The 10,801-nt window shown below is 44.1% G+C and overlaps 2 protein-coding genes across 2 annotated transcripts; both read left to right on the forward strand.

The window, feature by feature from the left end:
• Positions 1-3,420: 3,420 nt before the first annotated feature.
• Positions 3,421-3,969, forward strand: SERLADRAFT_441721 (uncharacterized protein; the record flags this gene model as incomplete). The annotated part of the gene is made up of 1 exon (XM_007322263.1): positions 3,421-3,969. One exon carries the CDS (start codon positions 3,421-3,423, stop codon positions 3,967-3,969), a length of 549 nt encoding a protein of 182 aa, XP_007322325.1.
• Positions 3,970-4,020: 51 nt separating this feature from the next.
• SERLADRAFT_441722 (uncharacterized protein) lies at positions 4,021-4,509 on the forward strand (the record flags this gene model as incomplete). The annotated part of the gene is made up of 1 exon (XM_007322264.1): positions 4,021-4,509. The coding sequence occupies one exon, from the start codon at positions 4,021-4,023 to the stop codon at positions 4,507-4,509; it is 489 nt and encodes a 162-aa protein (XP_007322326.1).
• Positions 4,510-10,801: the final 6,292 nt, after the last annotated feature.

The following is a 10,801-nucleotide window of genomic DNA, read 5'->3' on the forward strand; positions in this document are numbered from 1 at the left end:
TTGAGCTGGAGAAGGTTCATCCCCTTGCATTGCCCATGTTCATCGCTGTCCCATTCACTTGGGTACACTTATCTTTTGTCCATCGTCTTCGCTACAGCTACACCTATCACACGCTGCCTGGGACTCACTTGTTCCAAATTGGAACTACTCCTCTCCCTCCCTCGTTTGATCAGGTGGTCCAACACAACCAGTCCATTGGTAAGGCCATGGAACTGTCGGATTTGGACTAGGTGGTGGACCGGTGGCTCCAGTTTCTTTTTCTTCAGCAGAACATTCATTTACAGTGCGATTATTTTTGATTTTTGAATCATTTTTATGGACACATATTTTTTTAGAATGCCTGACTGACAATAAAGGAACTGTGTTGATACTGATAGTGTTTTGCCTTGCCCTTTTTTTACTGCATCTTCCCATGACATCATGATTTTCCTGCTCTCTTTTTGCTATTGGACTTTACTTTATGGCTGTACAAACCTGTGACATTACTCACAGCATTCATTGTTCTATCTCTTTCTTTTCCTTTTTTTGACAATCTTATCCTGTACTACCTACGCAGGATTCGTCAGCATACATTCCTTCCTTCATGTTCTTTCTCATTCTTTTTGCACAGCTATACTGTGCATAGCCTACTTTTCTTTTACTATATAAACCCCTGTATTTTACCTTGTAAAAAAAAAAAAACAAGAAATCCAATCCAGACTTCTTCTCTACTCTCAAGTTCACTACTCTACTACTTGTGATCCAGAGTGGTCACAACACTTCCCACTCCTACCACTGTTAACTGCTGTCATCGTCACTCGTCACTTTTTGAAAGTGATTGACATCCCCTTCGATTAGAGTCCTTCTGAGCACTACAGTTTGTGCGTCAGGAGCCTGCTATCACTGGGAACCTCGTCATATTGTCGTTCTCAAACCTACCTTGTGCTACGATTAGCAAGGTAGTGCTCGTCTATACTCGTCACCAAGCCCCTATCCTTCTATAAATTCAACTATCCCTCCTCCTCAAAACCCACACTCATACACCTCTGGGTTTTACTTTGAAGGATCTTTATACGTACCACCCCACGAACAACCAGACCACTCCACTGTTCTAGGAGGCAAAGCCCATAAACAAGTTCCGTGGAATCTGGGAGGATTGTGTGTTAGTTTGTTTTGTGTGTGGTTTTCTAACTGCAGTTCTCATCATCGACACCGCTGCCGGGACAGCGTGTAGACCGGCCTGGACCGGTAGTAGTCACCCAGGAAGGTGAAGAAGAGTTTGAAGTCGAACAGGTGGTGGATGCACGCTTGAAGTGTGGCAAATTAGAGTTCCTAGTCCTATGGAAGGGCTATGGAGACGAGGACAGAACGTGGGAACCAGAAGACCATCTGGACAATTCCCGCGATGCCGTTCGCGAATTTTATTCTAAGTACCCCTCAGCTCCTAGGAAGCTTAGAGGCATGGACTCAAAACTTTTTAATTCCCTTTTTCAACCTATGCCCAAAAACTTAACTACCACCTCTGGTATTTGGTCTCGCCTGGAAGTCAAGCCTAAGAAGGGGGGTAGTGTTACGATAACACAATTTTTGGACCTTTCCTTCATTTTCATTCTCTGCTTTAACCTTGTATACTTTAGCTTTCACACATGGTGCCACGCGGCACTTCCCCTTTTATTCAAACTCCTCTTTCTCGCGCCGTGTTGCCTTTTTCTTATTTTAGATACAACTCTCTCACACAGTAGAGCTGGTCATGCGGGCTAAGCCCCATGACATCATCAGCCACTAACTTTATCCACTGTACAATACATAAGTACAAACACTCTGTATTAGTATATATACCCCAATAGATCCAGGAGACTCCTGAGTGAGTCCTCCTGTTGTTAACCAACAAACTCTCTGCAGCCTAAGGGTAACCACTCCCCATTCACTACCTTTATAGTGTGTTCCTATGTGCGCCAGAGTAACTAACTCTTGGTTGTTACAATTATAGCATTATTGACAGCACCTAGTAAAACACATTCAATCTGGTAGACAATTTTGATTGTTAGTTTATTTTATAAATAAACGACCAAATGAACACTTACAGTGCATGCTACTAGAGCTAGAAAAATGATGCCACATCATCACCTTTCATATATTAGGTCTTCCAGAAGTAGCCTAGAAATCGTAAATAGTAATGTATCAGTGTAGAATAAATAAAAAAGACCTTTTTATTTTGACATTGACATTGCTGGGGCTGTCTAGGTTGGGTTGAAGGTTGAAGGAGGTGGTGATGGAGAAGTCGTCATTAGCAAAAAATGGCCTTCAGCAGAAGAGTAATTCAGAATAAACAAACAATAACACACCATACTGGGGCTTACAAACTGTTTCTAGGGCATCGGTGTTGGGGTGGCAGCCATCTGTCACGATCATACCCATCTGACTCAGCTTTCTTATCTAATCAAGAGATAGAAACTCTTATCTCACCTTATCTAATCTCTTCCTGATCTAATCTTATCAAGTATCACGTGATCTATTAGTAATACACATTACCAATCAGCCTCACTACATACACATGTTAGTTACCAATACGCTACGTCATACCTCCCCGTAGCCTCATGCCTTTTCCTATATAACTAGCACGATATCCATGTACATACCCCAGTTGTAGATTTACTCTTTTATACTTGCTTGTCTGAACACTTGTTGTTAAGATTTAAGTCCTCCGCTGCTCGGGTCACCGGCATACAGCTAGGGTCTTTACACAATCTACAACTTGGTACGACACCTGTCGATGAGCAAAATCATAGCTATCCTTATCATCATCCTATTCCCCCTCATTGCACTCATACTCTTTGGCATCGCCAAACTCTACGTTCACCTCACACAAACTATCATCACATCACCTATCACCCGACCCGACACCATCATCTCATTCTTTCCTGCCAACGTCTCACCCACTGAGTCGTTTGTTAACATCCCCCTCACTCCCCCTTCCAACCCAGTAGCTAGAACCCTTGACGGCGTGGAGCCCGATAGGTATTACTTAGTTTAAAGTAGCTTCCGTACACTTCTGACCAGGCCGGGCACTTGCCTCCGCCAGTCGGAAAAGACCTGCACGCGGTTACTCGCTGGGTATCATTGGGACAACCGTTTGGACCCCAATTACTATACAATTAGAACACCGATATCTCTCAGATTAGATTAGTTACGTACACAGTCAGTGCGGGACAGAAGAGGAACCGCTTGACTCAAAGAGAAAGATAGTCTGGTTGAACTTATTCGAGAAAGTGTTGATCCGATTTATCATCGGGGAACTCTCGTATATGCAACCTGGTGATTTCGAAGAGTGGTTAGCAGAACAACGCTTCCATTCTGAGAACAGAATAGCCTGGGAAATCTATTTCACATTCCCAGAGATAGAACCGATTAGAACCCGTTACCACACCCCTTACCCTGATCATGACGACGGCAGCATTCGGAGAATGGCGAGGTCCGCGCGAAGAGCGGGACACACCAGAAATGGGGATGGGAGAATTATGGGACGCGCTCCCGCCGCTAGAACCCCAACCCCCGACATCGCAGGAAGCTGGACTGGAACAATACGTTCAGACCAGGATAGAGCAGGAGCAGAAGAGGCTCCACGATTTATACGAAACACAGTTGAGAGAGGCCAAAGAAGAAGTAGACGAATTGCTAGCCAAGCTGAGGTTAGCTACGTCGAGTTCTTCTACGTCCGCTCCAGCCGCATCCGCACCGCCGCCACCCACTACGCAGCCGAAGCGCGTAGACAGAACCAGAACGGCTCTCCAGAAGCCTGAGAACTTTGATGGAGACCGAAAGAAGTATAAGGCTTTCCGCGAAGCCTTGATGCTTAATTTTGAAGATGACGAAGAGTATTTCGCGGATGAAAGAAGGAAGATCGCTTACGTGCTTTCTTTTATGACAGGAGGAGCAGCGGCTGCTTTTAGAACAGAGTGGATGGAAACGAAGATGGCAAGGAGGATGTGAGGAGAAAGCATCAAAACCACTTACGAGAATTTTGAGTGGTTCGCTACAAAGATGGAGACTCGGTTCAAGAACGTTCACGAGCAACTCGCCGCCCGCAACGACATTATGATCTTGCGACAAGGAAAAAACACGGCCGAGAAGCACTTTGAACACTTCGAGGAACTGAGGAGGGAGGCTAGCTACCTCCAAGTAGCCAATGAGGATTTCCTCATTTCACTTTTACGTAGGAACATGAACGAACCCCTGGTCAATCAGGTAATATACGGCGGCCGAGAGCCGGCCAACTACGAAGAATGGAAGAAGGAACTGATCCGCATCGACTACTTGTGGCGTCATAGAGAGGTGGAGAAAGAGAGCTTCAGGAGTACGGAGAGAAAGAAGCAAGACGGAGGAGGAAAGACGACCGAACCAAAGGTCGAGAGAAAGAAGGATGCAACCGGGTACCTATATACCCAATCCGGTGACCCCATGAAGGTCGACAAAGCAGAGTACCGACAGAAGGGACTTTGCTACCGGTGCGGTGAAAAGGGACATCTATAACGACTGAGTTGCACTACTGGAAGAAACCAGGCAACTCAACGTCAATCTCTAGCAAGTAGTTGAACAAGTGTATAAAGACGAAATCAAAAGCTAAGGTATGTACATCGTTGGGTGTCTACTTATATATGTAAGAACTCATGTCAGCCATGAGGCGCTGACTGATAGACATGAGGATGTATCGTGTTTAGCTTGGTAAGATGATTGGTAAGTGATTATGTGACTTAGGGTCACATGATGAGATAAGAAGATAAGATAAGGAAAGCTACGTGATAAGATAAGGAGAGATGAGTGTTTCTACGTCAGAGTTGGAGATGAAAGGTGAAGTATTAGGTGTAGGAGAAGAGGATCGTGACATTACCCCCCTTTTTAGGACTTTCGTCCCGAAAGGTTTGTTCAAGTTTGCCATTTTCCCAGTTAAATATCCTATTTTTATGGGAAAATTCTGTAAAGTTTTCGAACGGTTGATAATGAAGTAAGAAATTGATTCGGCGTGGAGCAGATGGGAAGTGATCATGGAAGTCTTTGACTAGTTCTGGCGAATTTTTGACATTTCGCTCAGGTTCCCATGTTCGTTCTTCCTTTCCATATCCTTTCCAATGTACCAGGTATTCTAACTTGTCACGTTTCAATCGTGAGTCAAGTATTTGTTCTACTTTGTATTCTCTTTGTCCGTCAACTTCAGCGGGGGGTGGAGGTTTTGGTTTCTTTTGACCAGGAAAGGTTGGTTCTTTATAGGGATGGAGGATTTTTTCGTTGAATACTGGATATACGTTTTTCCATTTTCCGGGTAGTTTTAATTTGTAAGCGGCCGGTCCGGTTTTCTTTTCGACTACAAATGGTCCGTGTCGTTTATCATCCAGTTTCTTTGATGGTCGATCAGTTGTGATGTGCTCGGCTTCTACATAAACCCTGTCTCCTGGTTCATATTCAAGACTTTCCTTTTTTGTTTTGTCATATGATCTCTTCATAATCTCGGCTGCCTTTGCCAGAGATTTTTCTGCTTCTTCCCTTGTTTCTTTCATTCTTTCTACGAACTCTTCCGCACTCTCACTCTTTACTCCTTTCCTAATTCCTTCTACTATTTTTGGGTGTTGCCCATTATTTAAATAAAAAGGACTGAAGCCGGTAGCTGAATGTTCTTTATTGTTATAGGAGAATTCTGCTAATGGTAACCAGTCTGCCCAATCGTCTTGTTTATGGTTAACAAAGATTCGGAGATATTGTTCTATCTCTTGATTAATCCTCTCTGTTTGACCATCGGTTTGTGGGTGATAAGCAGTTGATGGGTTTCCCTTTATACCTAGCATTGTGTAGAGATCCTTCATAAAATTAGAGACAAATTGGACTCCTCGATCTGAGATGATCTTATCGGGTAATCCATGAAGTTTAAATATATTGTCTCTGAATAGTCTCGCTACTCCTTCTGAGTTCAACTCAGCATGTGTTGGCATAATCCTGATCATTTTTGAAAAGCGATCAACAACTACCATGATAGTGTTGTAACCCTTCGATTCTGGTAATGGTCCTATGAGATCCGTTGATATGATTTGCCAGGGGCGGCTTGGAATCTCATTCGGATGTAACGGTGCGGCCTTTTTCTGATGATCTGTTTTTGTTCTTTGACAGGTTTCGCATCCGGTTACGTATTCTTGGACGTCTTTGTCCATATATGGCCACCAGTACCATCGGGTAATCAATTCCTTTGTTTTATACCGGCCTGGGTGACCAGCTATTGGGGAATCATGATTGTCTCTTATGATCGTTTCTCTGAGTTTTCGGTCCTTTGGGACATACATGCGACCTTTGAAGTAGATGAGTCCTTCATCGGTCCACCAGCCGTCTTGGCGGTTGTCTATTTTGTCCTTGACCTTTTGAACGAGTTCGTCAATGTTGTTCATCCTTTTATGAATCCATCTTGTGATCTCTATGTTTTTGGCATCGTCAACTGCTATCTGTTGCCTTTTTTCGTGTGATAGAGTCATATTAATGGAGAATAGTTCTGGTTTCAATAAGGTAACATTTTCGTTATCATTCTTTCCTTCGTCATGGTCTGATCGTCTGGATAATAGATCGGCTTTGATGTGAGTAGCGCCTGGCTTGTGATGTAATGTGAAATGATAATTGGCCAGTTCGCTAACCCATCTTGCTTGTCGTCTATTAAGCTTCTGAGGTTGTTTAAAATATGTTAGGTTCTGATGATCAGTCCAGATCTCGAACTCTTTCGCGGCGTCCATTAGGTAATGGCGCCATTCCTCTAAAGCCGTCATAATAGCCAATAGTTCTTTATCATATATCTCGTAGTTTCTTTCAGTTGGATTGAGAGATTTAGATAGATAAGCTATTGGTTTCCAGACTTCATTTTGCTCTTGAGAGAGTACTGCTCCTAGAGCATAGTCGCTACTATCCGCTTCTACTCGGTATTGACCGTCATTGGTCGGGAGTGCTAATACGGGGGTTGTGCTTATCCTTCTTTTTATCTCTTCGAAGGCTTCTTTTTGTTCTTTTCCCCATATAAACTCTTCTTTACCGGTCAGTTTAGTAAGCGGTTTCGCTATTGATCCGAATCCTTCGATAAACCTTCTATAGAAGTTAACGAATCCTAAAAAGGCTTGCACATGTTTCTTCGTTTTGCACTCTGGCCAATCTAGGATTCCCTTCACCCTAATCGGGTCCATGCGTATTTCGTTTTCCGAGATGATTAATCCCAGATATTCTGTTTCTGTTTCTTCGAAATCGCATTTTTCCGGTTTTAGGTATAGATGGTGTTTTCGTAAGATCTGAAGTACACGTCGCGTCATTGCTCGGTGTTCCTCTATCGTCTTTGTGAAGATCATAATATCGTCCAGATAGATCACTACTTTTCCTTCATCAATTAGGTCTTTGAATATAGAATTCATCATAGTTTGGAATGTAGCTGGTGAATTTGTTAATCCAAAGAACATTACTAACGGTTCGAACAGGCCGCGATTTGTTCTAAATGCAGCCTTGTGTTCGTCTCCTTCCTTGATCCGAATGTTATTATATCCCCATCTTATGTCAAGTTTTGTGAAATACTTGGCGCCTCTGAGCTTGTCTACAAGTTCATTAATCAGAGGTAATGGATATCGGTTTTTTATGGTGATTTCATTTAATTTTCGGTAATCTTGTACGGGTCGGAGTTTGCCGTCTTTCTTTTTGATGAAGAAAAATGGTGAAGCAATCGGAGATTTACTAGGTCTGATGCGTCCTGAGTCTAAGTTCTCTTTTAGGAATGCATCTAACTGTTCTTGTTCTCCTAGTGCTAATGGATAAACCTTACAGTCTATCGTATGATCGCCTGGTATCAGTTCGATTGCATGGTCCCATTGTCTTCTTTCAGGGAGGGCGTCAAATTCTTTTTTGTCAAAGACATCTTTGAATTCATGAAGGTATTTTGGTACAATGCCTTCGAATCCACCTGTTTTCTGGTCTTTTCCTGCTGCTTCGGCAAGTTGTTGTGCAGTCGTGCCGTGAGCGCGGATATGGTGCATGACGTCAGGAATGGATGTGTCTTCAACGTTTAAGAAATTGAATTGGATAATTTTATCCCCCTCTTCAAGATTGACCTCCGGGCAATACATTTCCAGATCTTCTTCAGGATCAAAGAATCTTACCATCATGTTGCAGTCTGATGGACATCTATTGAAGTCTAATTGTGACATGTTCCAGTCTATCGTGGGATTGTGTTTCTTTAACCATTCATGGCCTAGGAACATCCTGCCAGTTCCAAGATTGGTAACGGCTAGCTGGAGTCTTTCGGCGTGGTCGTTAATCTCCACCAATATTTCCACGAATTCTTTAATACTGCCGTCTCGGTTTAGAGTGCCGTCAGCATTGTAGACTGGGATTGGTCTAGGGATTCTATGCCTTTCATATCCCTGTTCTTCAACAAATTTGTTATCTATGCAACTTCCGGTACAGCCACTGTCTAGTAATGCCTCAATCGTCGTTGATTGATGGGATGCAAGGTTTGTTAGTCTGCAGGTGATGTTCATCTGGTTTCCCTGAGTGCCTCTAATGAATTGCTTAGGCTTCTTCAGTTCTTCCAGTGCTAATACCGTTTCGTGAATTGGTAAAGCATTCAGTTCTTTTATCAAGTCTGCATTGACTTCCAATCCTCTTTTTCTATGGGTCCAACTACTGAGAATACCAATAGATCTTTCTTCCTTTTGGTCTCGTAGTCTTTCCGCTATCCAGGCAGCTGTCCATGGTGTTTTCTGATTCTTTTTATCTAGGTTTTTATTAGAGGTGTTCCTGACCTCTTTGGAGCTGGTCGAAGCATCAGTTTCGGTTACGCTACCCAATTGAGTCGTAACATTCTGTGCTTCAGTTGTCTCCTTCGTAGTTGCTGCGCTTTTCGTGGCCCTTTCCCCTTTAGGTACCTTGTGCGCCGCTTCCTGTGCTGCGCTTTTCTCTTTCGAGTGCGCCGCTTCCTGTGCTGTGCCTTTCTCTTTCGAGTGCGCCGCTTCCTGTGCTGCGCCTTTCTCTTTCGAGTGCGCCACTTCCTGTGCTGTGCCTTTCTCTTTCGAGTGCACCGCTTCCTGTGCTGCGCCTTTCTCTTTCGAGTGCGCCGCTTCCTGTTTGGGAATCTTTTCAACACGTTTCCCTTTCAGGTTCTCCTCTTTCATAGATTGTTCCTTTCGTTTCAAATCTTGTGCATCTTTAAATAAAGCAATATCATTTTCATCGTTACTGGTACATGTGGCATCAAGATTTTCAACAGGTAGGAGGGCATATCTATTTACAAAGTTCTTTGGCACAGTCTGGCAAGGAGTCGCAGCTGGCCTTCTTAAAAACCCTGGAGCAAGTTAGCTCGTTCTTCTTCTGGCATTGCTTCTAACATTGCTCGGAGATCGAATTTTGGTTTTTGTGGTATTTGTCCATTTTGATGGTCTCTGGCCCTATGGCCCTTCTCTCCGCATTTGAAGCAGCGTCCTTCGGTTCGGAACTTCTGCTTGTCTAATTCCATCTCTTTTCCGGCCCCGGTGTATAGTGTACCCGTGCCGTCTTTCTTCGCTTCCACCGTCTCGGTCTTCCTCTCCGAAGCACCCTTCTCTTGGTATCTTCCATTGGGTCCCCGGTTCCCTGTACCGGAGCTGCCGCTGGTTGATCCTCTCAACATCCGCTCGTTCTCTACTTGGTCTCGCCACAATTGGTCGTTTGTGACGATCCTCGTCTTCCACTCTATATATGTTGTGGGAACGTTTCCACTATAAATGATCTGTTTTATGAGCGGACCATTTATGTTATTCCTGATCAGTGTGATCAAGAATTGTTCGTTCCGTTTGGTATCGTAGCCGGCCCGTCTTCTCAACTCTTCGAATTTTACAAAGAACTCTTGGGCCGTTAGAGTTCCTTGTTTTTTGTATATAATTTCGTATCTCGCTCTTTCTTCTTCGTGTGTGTCAGCGAAATGGTCTTTGAGGGTCCTCTCAAAGTGAGCCCAGCTCTCTAAGAGGGTGATCTCTCCTGCATCTGACCTTTCCTCTGCGATCTTCCTCCTCTCTACCCACTCTGTTCTCAGGGCCGCTGCTGCCCCTATACTCATATAGGATAAGGCGAAGCTTATCCGGTTCCTTTCTCTGGAGAAGTATGCTGTGTTTGCACTAAAATGGAGTTCTAATGACTCCGAGAAGCTTCGAAACTTCTTCTTGTCTCCGTCATAAGGTTCCGGCTTTGCTAATGCCGTTTTCCTAAACTCTGCTTCTTGTGCGCGTGGCAGGCCCATCCCTGAAGGCTGCCTCCTTTCGCTCTCTGCGAGCCTTCTGCGCAAGTCTCTTACTTCTTCGTCTTTCGATGAGAACCTTTCTTCCCATAATTCGTTGTTGTCTGCGATCGCGCTGTTGACCGCCGCCAAGATGATGTTCTGCAGGTTCTGCATTTGCTGCTGGTTGGTTGCCGGCGATGGTTCGCGCGGCTGAATATGCGGTAACGCGTCCCGCAAATCTGACATGTCGGTGCTCTCGGCCATGTCTGGGTTCTCTCGATATGTGTCGTAAGACATTTAGGGATGATGTGGGGGATGGTGATAGGAATGATAGGGTTGGGGTGATTCGTTCTTGTTTTATAGTCGGCCCGGGATAGGGCAGAATCGGGATCTGGTAGGAATATGGTGGCAAAGGGCATTCAAAAAAGTTCCCCAGATGACAAATCTGGATCAACACTTCTTTAATGAAGATCCCTTTTTCTGTCTTTCCTTCTGCTTATGGGTTCCTCTTCTGTCCCCACCTAACGTGTATGGTAACTATCTATTTATAGTACCAGTGTTCTATAG

This window comes from Serpula lacrymans (assembly GCF_000218685.1).
Source record: "Serpula lacrymans var. lacrymans S7.9 unplaced genomic scaffold SERLAscaffold_12, whole genome shotgun sequence".
NCBI classification, from domain to species: domain Eukaryota; kingdom Fungi; phylum Basidiomycota; class Agaricomycetes; order Boletales; family Serpulaceae; genus Serpula; species Serpula lacrymans.